This window comes from Ambystoma mexicanum, chromosome 12, assembly GCF_040938575.1.
Source record: "Ambystoma mexicanum isolate Mex_15411 chromosome 12, UKY_AmexF1_1, whole genome shotgun sequence".
NCBI lineage: Eukaryota > Metazoa > Chordata > Amphibia > Caudata > Ambystomatidae > Ambystoma > Ambystoma mexicanum.
The window spans coordinates 562988586-563005937 of NC_090936.1; the positions used below are offsets into that span (position 1 = coordinate 562988586).

The window sequence follows — 17352 nt, forward strand, 5'->3', positions numbered from 1 at the left end:
TGTTCCACCTCGAGCGGTTTTCAGCATCTTCTTGTTTGGCTTCGAGAGACTCGCACCTGCGCTCCAAGGCCTTAATTCTGTCAGCTCCTTCTCCGATCTCAAAATTCTGTTCGCATAGTGTGGTTTCGATTTCCTCGGTCCTCGATTCGATTTCCCCACTCTTTTGTCCAGACGAGCAATTTGGCTCTTTACTTCTTCCGTGCCCTTCTGAAATTCCCTGGTGAGGGCCGATAGGAGGTCATGCAAGTCAGCTTTTGTAACCCTCTGGGATGCCTGGTCCTCGAGGGGAGCATTTCCCATCCCACCTTCGTTGCGCTCACCCTTTTTGCTTTTTTTCCCCCCCAGCAGGCATGTTTAGTAGCGCTGAGATGTCTGTTTGCTTGGTGGTTTTATTGGATTTGGCCATGGCGCTTCGATAGCACTAAATCCCTGCCATCAGGGGATTACTTGGAGTCTGGGGGGAGCCGGAGCCCAGGTGGCCGCCTCCTGCAGCCCGATTGTGGGGGATGCAGGTTATCCGGAAAGGAGTGTCCTAAGTGCACTGCCGCTTGGAGCAATGTCAGAGGGAGAAGCGCACAGAGGGATCCCTTAGCTGTGGTAGCAGCGCCTCGCTCCGAAGGGCCCCCGCTGGTGGCGGCGGGAAGGCACTGAGAAGCGGCAAGGCCCGCCGTGGAAGATGGCCGCCCCCCTGGAAGTTGCGATTGACGGTGAGAGCGCCGGGGCCTGTGCAGCAGTCGGGCCTGGTCTGGGATGCAGGCCGGGCCGTTTCGTCGTGGGCGATTCCGGTCGCCGAGCCCCCAGCTGTAGGTGTGTCTCGGGGGGAAGAGGATGACGGCAGGGGCCGGGCTCCGGCCAGACTCCCCCCCCCCCCCACCCCCACCGGCAGACCCGCGGGTCTGTCATGTCCAGGTGCTCCCGTAGGGCAGCGGAGGTCCCCCTCACCGAGGTTCCAGGCTATGTCCGGGGCCGTTGGTTGTAGAGGCGTGCCGGGGTCGCAGCAACAGAGGGTGATTTCCGCTGTTAGACCCGGCAGTGGATGCCCCTTGGAGAGTTCGTGTAGCGGGAGGGAGAGGTCGGGGAGCCGGGGGCGGGAAGAGATGAGAAAGCCAACCGTCGGGGGCCTCTTGCTCAGTATGATGGAGACCGCAGTGTCTTCACCATGTCGTGGTCGGGTCCTGGCACCTCCTCAGCCCTCAGTTTGATTAACGGGCTCCCCTCGGAGAGATCCGCCAGTGGCCGAGTAGAGCTTAGGCAGCCCCCGCCATTTTGGCCTCACTTCTCGATCGGGCTCTTTGTGGGTCTGCCTCAGGCGGAACAGCCGTTAGGCATAACGGAATCGAGTCGGAAGCCTCTCAGGGCATGCTCCTTCGTCTGAGCCGCACTCCAACGCTTTTTGTCAGCTCCAAACTCAAAATTCACTGGGCATTGTGGCTGGTAACGTGGCGCCAGCCGGGAGCTCTCACAGAGCCGAACCGACCGCCATGACTCGAAGCCACGCCCCCCTCTCCCTCCTGTTTTAACAGACTACCAAGAGAACATTTCCCTCCAGATCTGTTCTTTCTCCTGCTTTTGAACCCAATCAGACCAACTGCTGGGTTTGTTGCCATATGCCTCCCCATCAGAGCAGAGAGCTCCCGCTCCAGGCCATACCTGCCACTGTCCTCCGCCATCCCGGGAAGCCAAGTGCAAACCTGGAAAAAGCGTCTGTGTGCTACATGGCCACCTTCCCTGAAGTGCAAAGGTCAAGAAAGGGCAGAGGATGTGGGCGTCACCACCAGATGCCAGTGCACGGTGCTCCCCTGGTTATGAAGAAAATGGCAAAAACTAACGTGGACTTCTTCTCCCTGTGAGAACACCCCCAACTAATTTTTAAACAATGCGGCTACCCGTCCCTGAGTGCCAGCCAACAGACACCTGGTTGGCACCTGAAGACCTCTTTTGGAACTGTGGCAGTAAAGCCTACAATCAGCCTTCATTTGTGTTCCCATTTTGCAGTGTAGCCTGCCTGTGATTGCCAGAGGGGGGCCCAGTCCATCTGCACACACAACACACCCTCACCGGGGTCTATTAATTCTTTGTCCCAAAACTGTGGCCCTGCCCGGGGTCTCCCACGAGGCCTTCCCCATTTTGGCCTGCCTCCCACGTGCACTCCACTGAAGAAATATAAGTGAATGGATACCCTAGAACAGAGGTCTTCAAACTATGGGGTGCACCCTCCCGCATCCGTGATGGGCGCAAGAGCACAGCATGAAATGTAAAAAAATAGATTTTTTTTTTTCATTTTAGATTGGAGGAAATGGGCAGGGGTGGATCACATGGTCGGACTGGAGCATAAAACTGTCTCAGGCACCAATGAAAAAGTGGCCCACAGTGGTAAATGGATATTCATTCCTTTATGTGTATGAATGCGTGTATGCTTGTGTTATGAATTAGTGTATGGTGATGGGTGCTCGTATGAATGATAAAGGGATTGCTGTGTGACTGAGAGTGTTTGTTTTGGTCCGTTGAGCTGATTTTGGGGAGTGGGGGGTAAAGTGGGGGAGGAAGGTTGTCCAACAATGGCATTTTAAAAATGCCTTTGTTGCACAATCCCCCTACCCACCTGCCATAATCCGCTCCCCTTCTGAGGTGCTGTGGCGCCCAGGGGACAGGGATGGTATTTTTTTTACTGGATATCTATCATAGATGTCCAGTCAAAAATGCCATGCTTTCCCCCATTGCCCCCCCAGCACCAATTGCAAACTGTTAGGCTTTTTATTTTTTATTTTTTTTTTTTTTTTTTTTTTTTAAGGTATGCTCTAAAATGCCACATTTTAACCCATTATTTAAAAGAAATTCATGGGGGCAAAACCCATCCAAGCCCCCCTTGATTGGTTTGGGCTCCCTCGCTACACTCGCTCGCTATGGCATTTTTGGGGGAAATCTGTATGCACCTCCACCTAAAAAATTCACCAACTGCCACTGGCCCTCAGAATGTGTTGGGAACGGGTTGGGAGAGCCCAGGGACTGTGGTGGGAGCAGGATGGGCGGGAGACGAGGGATAGTGGTGGGAGCAGGGAGGGGAGAGCCCAGGTACTGGGTAGGAGTGGGATGAGGGAGCCCAGTGACTGATGGGAGCAGATTGGGGAGCCCAGGGACTATACTGGGAGTAGAGAGCGGTGACATCACGCAATAGTACTAGCCATTTGTACATACTGTCCATTTGGCATTTTTTGAGGGGGACCCAGCCTGCCCAAATTTTGCTGGGGGCCGGGGGGGCAGGCCAAAAACGTTTGAAAACCACTGCCCTAGAAGAATGCTTAAACTTTGATCCCTTAGAAATTAAAATGTTATGGAGCATATTTGCCTCTTATCGATGTAAGCAATTCATTTAACTGCCCTGTTTTTCACATTAGGTAAAGACCCAGCTGTGAACTCTTGATCCTAAAGCAAAATCAGTCCAATCTGCTGTACGCCCAGAGACCAGTTCGCCCTGTGAATACTAGTCTAAATAAGAGTCCGGATTTAACGTATTTGTCTTATTACTTAAAATAGCAAAAAAGGAGATTGCGATAGGGGAAAACAATTGCGGCAGACACCTGCGGGTGGATTAGATTCTCCCCTTCATTCTCCCACAGGAAATAAAGTACCAATTTTGCAAACACATTTCAACTGCATTGCAATCTAAAGCAGAACAAATAAAGATATTTTGCCATAACTGAACTCCAAAGACACATAAGTGACCGATTGCCGATTCCTTTACCAGTTTGATTTCCTCATGCTGTAATGGTACGACATTTCAAAAGCGAGTTCACTTTTTTGTTTTCTAAACATTTAAAATGCAAACTGATTGAAAATTCAGTGATTGTATCAGTGTGAGTTCACATAAAATTAATCCAGTCCTACTCTGAATAAAGTTCCATCCATTGATAGAAGGATGTGGGTTTGTTTTGAATACGTATTGTTCACAGAACGATGGAGCCAGGCATGTTGTGGTGTATTGGGATGGTGTGGGATTTATGCCGCTGATCTGGGTCAGTGGCGTTGCATGTGCGGTTCCCATGGCTAAAGAGTGGGCAGCCACCTGTCCATTACCTTGCGATCTATATCAAATAAAGGTAAAAGCTACAACACACCTGGTTTCATGTCCTAGGGGTGGAATGACATTGTGATGTGCAAAACTATCAGACCGAGGTCCATAAAAAGGATCCAAAATAGTTAAATGCACAATCCTTGTTGGGGTGGTGGGTTAATGTTCCCCAAATTAGGTCCTGCTCAATTTAAAGTCATTAAAGCGACGAGCACAGCACAGGATGGTAGAGAGGTCAGAGTAATCGAAGCAGCACAAAGTGGTGGAGAGGATGTGAGGTGTTGAGAATTGCTTGGTATGGAGGTACCGGGCACAAGACCGCACCAAAGTGGAAGTGAGGCGACTGTGGCAGGAGGTAGTCACCAAAATAAAGGGAAAGGGTGACAACTAAGAAAAAGGAGGTTGGACACAGAAAGGAGCTGGGAGAGAAGACACCTGGGACGAGGAGGGTGAAGAGGAAGAAGTGTCTTCAATTGAAGGGGTGAAGGAGGAAAGACAAGTCCAATTGAGGCAAGAGACCATGACCTTGTTGTAGGATCTGATGCATAAGGTGGACTACTGGCGAAAGATCAGTTAGAGAAGGAATTTGTCCCGAGGGCCAGGCCTTGAGCAGATCCAGAAGGCGAGAGGATGCTGCAGTGGGCAGGTGGGGGCGTCGAGGATCAAAGTGCCCAGTGGGAGCTGAGAAAGGAGGTGGCGAGGCCCCCTAAAGGAGGACAAGCAGGACGTGATCCTTTGCTTCTCTCCTGGTTGAAGATGAAGAGACCCAGCGAACATCACAGGTCTTACAGACTTGGTTTGTCATGCGGTAAGGGACCCTTAACAAGCCCGCAACATAAATGTATTAAAACAGATTGGGGCGCCATCAAGCCCACAACACATGAAGTAACCTCTGACGAACTGCGAAGTGTCGCTTCCGCCCGTGCTTTGGTCACTGTACCCTGCCCCTCATTGTTTGGTTTCAATACAGAATTGTCAATTTGGAAAAATAGAGGCAAGGAGCACCCACTCGTTTCTGGTCCGGTTACTTTTTTCTATTACGTATGCACGCCTTTAATATAACTATAGCTCGCAGTTCTGAATAACAACGTGAATGCTACAGGACATGTATTCTTGCGTTTATGTTCGTTGTGACTTCCGAAGTTTAACATGAAAGACGCATCTATCACGGGACGTTGATTTCGCCCACATGTCATTGAGCTTTCTTTTTAGGTTCCACTGTGTGAAATTGAGACCAGGTGTTAATGAGATTTACATGATCACTCAATAGTTCCCGCCATCCTTCCCTCCTTTTCTCCAACTTGCAGAAGATTGATGTTAGGTGGGGTGGGGTGGATGCAAACTCCAGTGTTACAGTTGCAGAGTATGGAAAGCAGAAGCCATGTGCGGAGATGTGCCAGCACCCTTGGCCATTTACAGAATGGGTGCCAGAGGCCTTCGAGAAGGACCTTTTGGGACGTCGGGTTTTATTTTATGTTACCCTCATAAAGTGATGGTATGTGAGAGCAGGGAACGGCTGAAGGAATGAGGACCTGGGAGGGAAGTGCACCAGTTTGAATGATGGTCTCAAGCAAGCATCTATGTTGAGAAAGACTCCCCTCCCCCTCAACTCTAATCAGGCTTTCCTCAGGAAGAAACTGGAGTTTCCTCATTAGTGACATGACTTTCCGGTATTTGGAGCACCCTTTAGCTCCTGGTGTGAGGGATACAACCTCCCAGTATTTCACATTAACCTTGGTAGTTGTGCCATTGTGGACCCAAGCCTCCCTTCGAGGGCATTAGGTTTGAAGTCAAAGCTCCTTTGGCCCCAAAGCTCCCCAAATGAGCGCATGTTTACAGTTCCAGTGCACTTTACAATGCCACATGATATGTAATGTTAACGGTACTTATATAGCGCCCTGTCACCAACGGAATTGGTCCCCAGGCGCTCTGGAGGATCTGTAAATGAGAAGGTGGGATGGGTTAGTAAGGTGAAGAGAGCGTAGGATAGTGGGAGGAGTGGTGTACTGTTGGCAGCTTCAACTCGATAGACACCGGGTGCTGAGCTTTGGTGCGAGTATTGGATCGGTGTCATTCCGCGTGTGCTGTTGGTGCGGCTTATGTGTTGTTGCAGTGTGGTGAAGTGCGTGCAGCTGGTTGTGCAAGAGATGGTTGTGTGAGTTTTTTTTAGTATGCAGAGAGTTAGAGTTTATATTGCTTAGTGGGTTATGTGACATTTAACATGCAAGCATGTACAGTTCTATCCAAGTATGGCACTTGCTGCCCTACACAATTCAGTCTGAGTGTGGCACTCACCAACCCTAACAATACCATCCAGATACCGCACAGTCCAATGTTCATAATTCTATCCAAGTGTGGCACATGCCAACATTCTCAATTCCTTTTAAGTGTAGTGCTTGGAAATCTTCATAATTCCGTCTAGGTATGGCACATGCTAACATTCACAATCCTGTCTAGATACGGCGCAGGCTAATGTTCTCAATTCTAAGTGTGGCACATGCTAACATTCACAATCCTGTCTAGATACGGCGCAGGCTAATGTTCTCAATTCTAAGTGTGGAATATGCTAACATTCACAATCCTGCCTAGATACGGCACAGGCTAGTGTTCTTAATTCCAAGTGTGGCACATGTTAACATTCACAATCCTGTCGAGATACGGTGCAGGCTAGTGTTCTCAATTCTATGTGGCACAGGTTAACATTCACAATCCTGTCGAGATACGGCGCAGGCTAGTGTTCTCAATTCTATGTGGCACATGCTAACATTCACAGTTCTATCTAGGTGCGACACAGGCTAGGTTGAGGATTCCATCTATGTGTGGACATGTTAAGAATTCTCTGTAAAGTGTGGTGCATGCTAACAATCTTGATCCCATCTGGATGCGACACAGGCTAATCTACACAGTTCCCTCCAGGTGTGGTACTAGCAGAAATTGGTAGGTAAGTTGGTATGTATTACAGGGCAACATTTACAGTCCATTTGCAGTGGTCACAAATTGTTCCAAGTATGCATTATGTAAGTCTATGGCAGTCTATGCTATGGAAAGGTAAGGTAGAGTGGCAGGGGTTTTCTGGAATAGAGTAATTTTTCTACACCCCACCCATGCCACACTCACAGTTTTTGTTGGTGTCTGCCGACTCCTGGCTTCATTGAAATACATAGCAGTACATACATACACAACCATGGGAGGTGGCAAGGCTCAACAGAAGCAATTACTTTTACCTCCTCACCAGGTTCACCTTTAAGCTAACAGGTTGCGTAGCACTGCTTGGTCGAGACTACTGGCATCCGTGTCGACGCAGTAGAGATTTGTCAAGGTGTGTGTAGACCGCACATAGCAGCCCTGCAGATGAGCAGGTATACACCAGACAGGAATGAGCAATGGTAGAACAGCCATGCAGCGGTCGGTTTGCCAACCGGTGACAAGAGTAATAGCAACCCGGGAAGCCACCTGGAGATGGGAGCCTTGCAAAAGGCCTTGTCATTGTTCACAGGACCAAAGTTCAATTTGAGAAGTCTTCCAGAAACTTTGTGCGGGCCACAAAACTTCAGCGCTCAAGCCACATCCAGCGAGTGCAATGTCCTCTCGGCCGGTGACAAAGGTGCCGGAAAAATACAGGCAACAGCAAGGGTTTATTGAGATGACATTCCGACTGGAGGAGGGGTGCGCCTGCAGCACCACCCTCGTCTCGTGGAAAGTCAAATAGGGCTGCTTGCAGGACAAGGCCTGGATCTCATCCACCCTCCTGGCAGAGGTGATTGCCACGGGAAAAGCGATCTTCCAAGAAAGGAAGATGAGAGGAGCTTGATTCATAGGCTCGAAGGGGGCTCTCCCCCTCCACCCCCCCAATGAGCCTAGTCAGCACCACGTTGAGTTCCCACCAGTGCAGGCGCCGGCGTGGCAACAATCAGAACAGTACTTTAATGAATTCCTTCACTAGGCGGTATGACCAAAGAGAAGACCGTCCCAGAGATCTAGTGTAGCGGGAGATAGCTGCCAGATGCACTTTGATGGACAAGTACGGAAGGACGTGGGGGCCATGACCCATAGAGGGTTAATCTTCTGCGACCGGCACCATGACGCAAACCAGTTCCATTTGTGTCTGTGGCACTGAGTCGATGCCCTGGCAAGGATCTCCCTGCAGTCTGCCAGCAGCTCGTACCCACCGAATTCAAATGCTACAGAAGCCAGGCTTTCAGGTTCAGTGATCCTGGTCTGTGGTGCAGGATTGCAACTCTTTCCCTGGCAAGCACCTCCGTGACCACTGGTGGCTTGACTAGAGGTGCTGCTGACCTGATGGTGCAATGAATAATCAGCACTCCAGGCAGCTCTGAAATGATTCGTCCTTTTGTGTTGCATCAAGCATCCCTGGAAAGATCAAGGAATGAGATGCTAGCATGATCCAGGCTAGCTGATGACGAGACAACTAGCAATCAGGACACAGCATGGCTATTTTGGAATACAAGCAGTGTTTGGTGTAAAAGTGGGGGATGATCCCTAAAAATGCGAAGTGGGATTTCTAGCAGTTAAGAAACAAGCTGTAATGTCCAGGCTTTTCCACCGAGGAAGAAGTCCATATAAAATGGCCGTCATCAGCACATTGACTACATGCCCTCCCCAATCCCTGGTTTGCACCATAGCTTCATATCTTGGCAACTCAGCCCTAGGGTAGTAAGGCTCAACTACACTGTGAGGAACGCTGTGCTTTAATGCATTTGTGTTATGCAGCTGGTCAGAGTTGCAAGTAAACCACAAGCTCTGTTCGTCACGATTTTGTACATTTAAGTAGTGCTTAAACCATCTGGGACCCAATCTTACCATCAAGTGGGGGTTTGGAACGTGCATAGCCAGCTCGTTCTTCCTGGTGTGAGAACTAGAGAACCTATTGAACAAGTCTACTTGTGACAATGCTTCAAGGTTTCAGGTCAGCGAGACTGTGCGAAGGTCCACCTCGCCGCGCCGCACACCGTCCCAAGGGTTCCGATATGGAGTGAGATCCGGAGGAGAGCGTTCCACAACGTTTCCAAATTATGAACAGGAAGGAAAAACATGACTCACACAGCAGAAGCTTTGGGACAAATGTTTATTATTTACAAAACATTACAGCCATGTGACATAAGCGTCCACCCGCATAGCGATGAACCAGAGTCAGACAGAGGCCTACACACTTCGACAAAAACAATACAGGGAGGCTGGCAACAAGAGGATGAGCGTAAACCCAATGCCACAGCGACAACCGTGGAACACAAAGCAGCGTACCATGACCCATCCTCTCCACAGACCCCCTTCCCAGCATCGTCCCTCCTGTCACTAGTGGTTTAAAGAAAACAGTAAATCCCACATTTTAATATTGGCACAAAACACCACCTTCGTTCGCGATGCATAAAGTGGACGTATTATCCTAAACATTAAAAAAAAAAAAAAAATAGGTTATTTGTGGAAAAGTACCAGAGGCCAACAAAGGGGAAAGGGAGGAAGGTACCTGAAAGTTGGCATTGCATGGGGCATGGGCTGGTGACCAGGCACACATTTGAAAATGGCAAATGTTTTGGAGATTCCCTTCTGCCACCACTACATTACACCTGAACCCTCTCTCTTGGGGACAGTCGAACCATACGCAACCTGTTCCATACCACACCCGTTAAAGCCAACAATGCTTTATGGGCGCTTTGCGAGTTGGAGGCGATACAATGCTTGTGTGCTGGTTGGGGTCTGCTCCATTGTCCATCACAAACTTGCTTTTCAAGCCGCTCACTCAGACAAACAACAAACCACCACACCTCCATCCAGTGGGCAGGCCAGAAAAGGCGAGACCCTCTCTGCACCCACCAGCATGGCATCTCCAGACCACCAGTGTTACAGAAAAATGTATGCCTCTCCCCTCAAACATCCTGGCTTGGTGCATTTTAAGGCAATCACAGGCCGGATTAATACTGTAGAAATACACTTGATATTCAATTCATAAGACGACATTCCTTGTAGCCAATGAGGCTAAAGTACCAAAGATGATAACCAATGAGTGGAAGGGCGGGTCTTGGAATGCAGGTCTCCCATTTCTCCAGTCAAGACATTATCCGCTATAGCCCCTTTCCTGCCCTGCAGTCCACTTTTAACATTTGAAGTCTGGTTGCGCCGGGATATTTCCAGGATTTATGCTGGCCCAAGCCAAATGTGTTTGTGTCCAGCTTCCCTTACAAATGGGAAGATTTGATATTTTTAGCTCTAAAATGGCTCCCATAGCCTTCGCCCTCAGGGGATGCCCTAGGCAGCTACTTCGAGCAGCCTCATTGCAGCACTGGCCCCATGTGTTCAGGGTGTGAAGGCAGGCCTCTTTTGCCCATTAGCACATTTACTTGAGTTCTTCCCCCACACCCACCTCCCCACGACCCCCTTCCCGGCAATAAAAGGAGCCAACATTATGTGAAATGCATTTTCTTATTTGGCACTGAATTTGATATATTGCCTTCGTTTTGGCGCAGTCATTTGCTGCCAATGTTCGGTTTTGATAGGATAAAAGGTCAGGCAGGTGCATTGGTGGAGCCCGATTTTCATGCAAGACGTTACTAGTGGATGTCTTTTATTTCCCCACAGATAATTCTTCCTCGGGAACATTCACCCCACATTATCTCATTATAGAGGATTCCTATTTTCACTACACGCTTTGACAACATGTGTAATTTTTAAGACCCCATTTTCAATTCCCTTGCTAAAGACCAAGTGGGTTGAAACACGTGTTGGCTGATCTTCTGACTAAAATACCACAAATTGAAAAACAAGTGTTGTAATAATTGAGCACCAGCGCAGGCAGTCTCGAGTTTTGCTCTCAGGCTACCTGATGACTCTGTGCGCGGCTTCTCCTCCACTCTGAGCACCTTCGCGCCTTGAACCACTTATAGGCGCGTTACAAATGCCATTTCATATATCATGTCATGTGCCTCTTCCTTTGCTTTCCGAATTTGGTCAATTGGCACATTATCGTTCTACCATTTACTCTCAGGACAACGCGCAGGTTGATTCCGTAGCTAGCGCCCTTTGCCATACATTGTGATTCGAGTTGGTGGTGTGATTTGGTGAACGATCAGCTTTTGGTGCATGGAGTAAAGTTATGTTAATTTGGAAAGATACACACCCACCAATCCCCTCCCCCTTTCTAAAAATTGAGCCCGGGAGCAGGAAAAAATCTTTAAAGTCAAAATTCTCTTTTTAAAAAAAATGTATAGAGCAAAACAAGAATTCACAATTGTAATAAACGTTCGTCAATAAAGCAGACCTTGCAATTGGACTTTCCCCAAGAACGTCTTGCAGATAAAAACAGGACCATTACGTGCGACTGCCTATAATATTTTGGAAATTCTATAATTTCTTAAAGTGTGCAATTCCATATTCCTCAAACATCATGCACAATTAAAATACTATGCATATTGCATTTTAAATGTAAGCTTTAATGCACTTGATTCGTTGGTTTTGGCAGCGTTGCCGTGGCTGTTTGCAGGTTAGTATGATTTTTCTAAACATTCTTTTAAGTTTCAAGGATGTTAGATTCTTTTATTACAGGGGTTATTTATTCTACGTGAAAAACCATTGTGGGCTTTTGTGCGCTGTGTTTTAACAATCAGTTTCAAGTGTCAATTGATGCATTTCAAATTGCAATATTTCCAATCCATCTTCGAAATGTATCATTTTAGTTTCAGTATCTTTCGCTGAATGTCATTATACATCTTATCTTTGTAAAAATGAGCTTACTTTGATATCAGAGCATTCATTTACTGGTCTGTGCAGAATCGGCTTTCACTTTTATGATGTAGGAATTTGATTTCACTTTCAGCTTTTTATGGTTTTGATTTGTTCAGTCCCTTCTAGAATTAAAGCATTTACTTGTTGCATTAGATTTGTGCTTTTAGGTGTTCGCTTTCACTCCAAGTCTTAGTTTGCTTTCTTTGAAATTCAAGTAGTTGCGTCCACTTTTATTGGAATTTGCTAGATTGTCTTTTTATCTTAATTCCTTGTGTCCACCGGATCTCGCCATCTGCACCCTCAGGGCTTTCCAAGTAGTAATTTGCTGAACAAAGGAGTCTCTAAATTGGAAACCCATGGACTTTTCCCCAGGTGGTTTGATAGCAGGCACAAGAACTAGGGATAGCAATGCCTGTGGCTTTTGGGGCCAGAGCCGCACCCTACAGAAGCACACATATTCTAGGGCTCCCAAGACCGGCTTCCTCCGCACGCGCATCCCTTCATCCGCATGCGCATCCCTTGCTAGTTAAGCCTTGTGAAATGTATGAAGTGGATCATCGGAAATGTTGGGTTTGCCTTTGCAGTGGCTGGCCAATCAAGTCTCTCATTCCAGGACCTTTCTGCTTCCCAAAGCCTTTTCTTTTCTGTCCTTCTCATCTTCGCCAATGCGGCATTTCCACAACACCCATCCAACTCACACATACGTACACCACACCATCAAACAACATACTGAAAGCATCCCCAATGAGCACACAAGCATTTTAACGCTGGGTACCGGAAGCCGCCCGGGCACAGTACAGCCTTGAGGAGGGAAGAAGAGCACGGAAATGGAATACTTGGATTCTCTGCTGCAAAGAGCAACGCAGGGCCCCGCACCATACAATGTATGACATTGATAAAGGGGACGGTATCACCATAGGGATAACATTGCTTACTCACTTCAGCGGCCATTGCCCCGCCACTCTGCAAAGAGCTTGAGGGTACCACAGGGAATACACCCCCAGAATTCACCCAACCATTGGGTCTCTGTAGGGAGTACACCCCTGGCATTCAGCAGATGGACCCACCAAAGAAACGGACCACTAGAGTTCACTGGGGCTTGCCCAAAACAATGAAGATGGCCTGTTGCAACAAATAGTCTGCATGCTTGCTGTCATTTGCTTTATCACCCTGTAACATTAAATTGTACCTTCCCGTGCAGCTTATTTATTTTCAATGCATAAACACGCACCCTAGAACATGGCACATTGACAACCTTTCCCATAATGCCCTAGTCATCAACCTTGTGTTCTAGGGAGCCAATCACCTCACCTTTAACAATGACCCTCATACCAAATAAGTACCGATTAAGAGGGTGCGGGGGGAGGGGCAGGGATCAGAGGAAGGATGTCTAGCCAGCCTAAAATTTCTAACAAAGTACCTTCATTCACATTTTTATTTCGAATCCTAGCGGAAATTTTCAAAGTTGCAGAATGGAACAAAATATATACAAGTATCGGAATGCAAGTCAGCCCAAACCAAGGGAGTTCACGTGAAACGCACACAGTGTACTCCCATAATAACCAGCTTTTCCAGCTTCAGTGCAAGCTGTGTGGAGGTAGGGAGACAGAGGGTGGGGTGCAATTAGAGTGCATGAGAGGAGTGAATTATTTTCTGCAGCAATTACAAACATTCTTAACATGTGCAATTTAGGAGGTTGTCAAGTTGCAGATGCACCACCTTAAAAAAAGAATGATCCACTGCGACTTTCCCAGTACACTTGCAAGACTGCAGAGTGCGCGCATTTGCAGCTCTTTGAGGAGGCAGTTGCCAGGAGTCTCGTGCGCAGTTGTGGCCCACTGCACAGAGGTCACAGAAGTGCTTACTGTGCGAAGGAAAGCATGGCTCCTGGCCCCGGTAGAAACAGGCTAAGCATTTGAAGAGATGTGCAACATTTTGGGAGCATGCAGGGAGACAGGTCTGCGTGGAGAAAGGAGGGGTTGGGAAAAAAAAGGGAACGGGCTTGATCACAAACATCATATGGCACAAAATAAGACCCTGTACTCAGAAAAGCAGCAGACATGGGAAACACATTCTGCATGATGGCAGCTGCAAGTGGAAAGTTGGATCGCTGTCTAGCATATGCAGCGCCTTCCGGATCCTTGGGAGGATCCCATTTACTACAAATAACATTTTTTTTAAACAGACATACAAATGAATGTATTCCTTGGCCAAGATGGAACACGTGCTTTTTTATTTTTTAAATATAGGGCTAAATAGAATGGTTGCCTTCTTCCTGAGTCTGTCTCATGAATTAAGATTAGGTTTTAGTATATTTGGGAGGATTCATCCTACTTTTAATTACTGTAATCATAGCCGTTATTACCCAGTGTCAAGGTACACATTTATCCACCTGTGAACGATGAAAGGCCAGCGTCAGCTATGTTGTCATGCAAGCATCCAACTGTGGCTTCCCACAAGATCTCTGAAGTGAGCGCTAAACTCACTCAGCTAACTTCTTGTCTGTAGCCACTGAGGCGAGTCGGATACCATGGTTTACCCATCGCACAATTCACTCAAGTGGAGCATCTGGGATTAGAACCCCAGTGGCCTCGGTAAACAGGCAGCACTTTAGTGAGGCGGCGCTGCTTCAACAGACGGGCGGGAAGCTCAAGTATTCTTTATGAATTAGAGGAGTGGATACACTAGAAACTCTGACTTGCTTTTATCCCCAGCCCACCCGAAACCTGCTCATATCTCTGGCACATGGAAGCATCATTTGATCAGGGTGGAGTGGATTGTTCAACACGCGCACGTATAAATTAGACAACTCTAGGCCCGCATACACTTCTAGTGAAGTGCACCTTTTGACCTTCAATTGGCAGTTTTCTGGCCCCCTAATCAAGACCTGCATTTGTAGCTTTAACCCATAGTGTTTGAGGGACAGTACACGGGACCAAGAATGCCTTCAGTGGCATTCAGATGTTTCGGTCAAGAACTTCCATCCGCCCTATCCAGTATAGTCAACAGTGACGGATCATGGGAGTTGTAGTTCAAAAGATCTGGAGAGCCTCAGGTTGTAGACACCTGTTCTATATATAAAGAAGTAAAAAGACACAAAAAAGACACAAACAAAAAACAAACATGGCTTTGATACAGAGATGAGAGGGGGCGGTGGGGTGGGGGTGAGAGAACGAACACACTCGTTCTCCAGGACCTACATTTCTTACTCCACCCTCTGCACACTCAAAAAAAAGAAATCTGAACATTCATGTATTCACAAGGATACAAAAATACTATTATAAATGTCCCTTCCGAGGACAACTTCTGCACTAAAAGCAGAATACATTTGTGGTCTGTAGACAGTCACAGCAGTTAACGTAACCGCCATGATGTAAAAGGAGGGCAGGACACAGGGCACCGTTGCCAGGCGGCTCAGTGGGCCCCGTATATGTAAAGCTCTTCCAGGGCACCGTCCCCAGGACCGGCTCTCGGTCCAGGGAAACGGGCATCAAGGCAGGCCATGGGGGCCGCATTCAATAGCTGCAGCCAGTCACCCTCAAAGCAGAAGACTAGACACGCACCTTGCGTCATGTTCTCCATCTCTGGCCAGCCAATGTAGCAAACTTATCGCTGACCGCTGAAAAGCAGCGACATAATGGCACCATCTGCGGGACACGGGGCATTAATCTCGTACTGCTAAATGTACCAGAGGACTCCAGGATACAGAGAACATCCGACCTCCGTATTGGACTTCATTTCTACATTTAGTTGCATTCTGGTAGTGTTGGATAACTTCGATTGAATAAAACTAGGGTGTCCACTGCAACATGGTGTCACCTAGTAACCTCAACACTTACAATGCCAAAGGCAGCCATGAGTAAATCGCTAGCTATTACTTTACAAAAATTAGAATTGTTCATAGGATGAATATGGGAAAAATTATTCCGGACCAACGCTGCCCTCTCGTGGACATTAAGTGTAACTGTTTCGATACGAATGAATAGCGACGGTTACAATTCAAAAGAGCAATAGAGCGCCTGCAGCTGACAAGTGTGAAGTAAACCAAAAGGGCGTTATGTCGCAGTTAATATGCGGCCGGCATTTTCTCTATTGCTTAAAGTGTGGATAAAACATCGCCGATGTGCGCAGGGGCGAAAGCCGCACAGTTCCCGCGAGGTTTACATTTCCTGGGGCCGTCTGCATACACTGTCCCCTCTGACCCAACTCGCTAGCTTCCGCCTCCCCCTTCCCCCCCTCTCACACACCTTCAGAAATAAATTGCAAACACAAAATGGCAGCAATGCTTGGCATAGAAAGAAACGGAAGTGAAGTAACGTCTGCGACACAGAACCATTTCCTTCTGGGAAATGCCCGGCCGAGACACAGTAACTGGCACCACCCATTTGAAGCACTTAATGGCACAGAATTCTAAAAAGGTTCTTGGCAGTTTGTTTGTGGACTGGTTATGCGCAACCAACGTCCACACAGCTTGAGGCAGTGTGTGGGCTAATGTTATTGGCGGAATGGTAAGATCTATCCTAGTAGGCACCGCCACCGACCCATGGAGTGCATAGCCGTCATGGAGACACACTCTGTGTTGGCTTCAGCCGAGTCCCTTGGTAGCGTGAGGAATATCAGACTGGTCCATCCACAAGAAGGTGGTGTGAGCTTGTGGCTACAGTCTTACACCCCACCACATACCACGGCCTCCCTGGCGCCTTCAGTCCCGCTCGTTCATGCTCTCCTCAGTAATACCCTGTGCCGCCAGCTCGGCCAGCAAATTGTCCAGGTACTTGGGGTCCGGGAAGCCGTGCCCAGTGAGGTTGGAGCCAAATTCGGTCTTGTGGTGCACCTCATTCCAGATAATGGTGTCAGACTCGCCGGTGGTGCTGGAGGTGCCAACTGCGAAGATGAGGCGTCTTTCCCAGGCAACGATGAGCAGCTTCAGCGCCTAAGAAAACAACGATGAAGCAGAGTGAGAAACACGGAGAGTACACGCGTGGAGAGTACACTACACAGGACGAAAGCGACCATGCAACAACATTCGGATTAGAATCAAGTTGCCATAGAAGAGCGGGGGCTGGGCCTTTGTATTGTAGTACAGGGGGGTGCTGGAGGACCGGATGGAGGTGCGCTAGAACTTCCAATGCATCCCCGTACGGGGTAAATGCAGCGATACTGCAGGAAAAGGCTGATATGCACCGTGGAGCTTTGTCTGTGCCAGGGTATTGGAACAGGGTTGTGGATAGAGTCGAGGAACAGCTTTGATGAACATTAGCGGACCTCTGAGGATCCAGGTATTGGAATAGCTGGAGGGTGCACTAGGCCAGTTCTAAGGTGCATTACACCCTGTGGTGATCAAGCACTGCAGGTGGTGTGGTGTGCTACAAAAGCTGTGCACGAGTCTTGGTGCTAAAACCTCAGTAAGTGCAGAGGACGAGGTTGAGGTACAAGGCAGGGGAGTGTGTGGTTGCTTCTATTGGAATAAGTGACTATGCTGGAGCACAGACATGGAACTCCCTGGCAGAGCTGAACTAGAAGAGTTTCAGATTTTTTTTTTTTTT

The 17352-nt window shown here is 48.1% G+C and overlaps 1 protein-coding gene across 2 annotated transcripts in view; it reads right to left on the reverse strand.

Annotated features, from left to right (window-relative positions):
* Window positions 1-9141: 9141 nt before the first annotated feature.
* The window catches only part of DTX4 (deltex E3 ubiquitin ligase 4), a 289906-nt gene continuing 281695 nt past the window's right edge, over window positions 9142-17352 (reverse strand). For both annotated transcript variants that reach the window (XM_069628868.1, XM_069628867.1), the window contains exon 9: window positions 9142-16739. In XM_069628868.1, coding sequence (XP_069484969.1) covers window positions 16509-16739 — 231 coding nt within the window. In that variant the 3' untranslated portion in view covers window positions 9142-16508. The remainder of the gene's footprint in view (window positions 16740-17352) is intronic.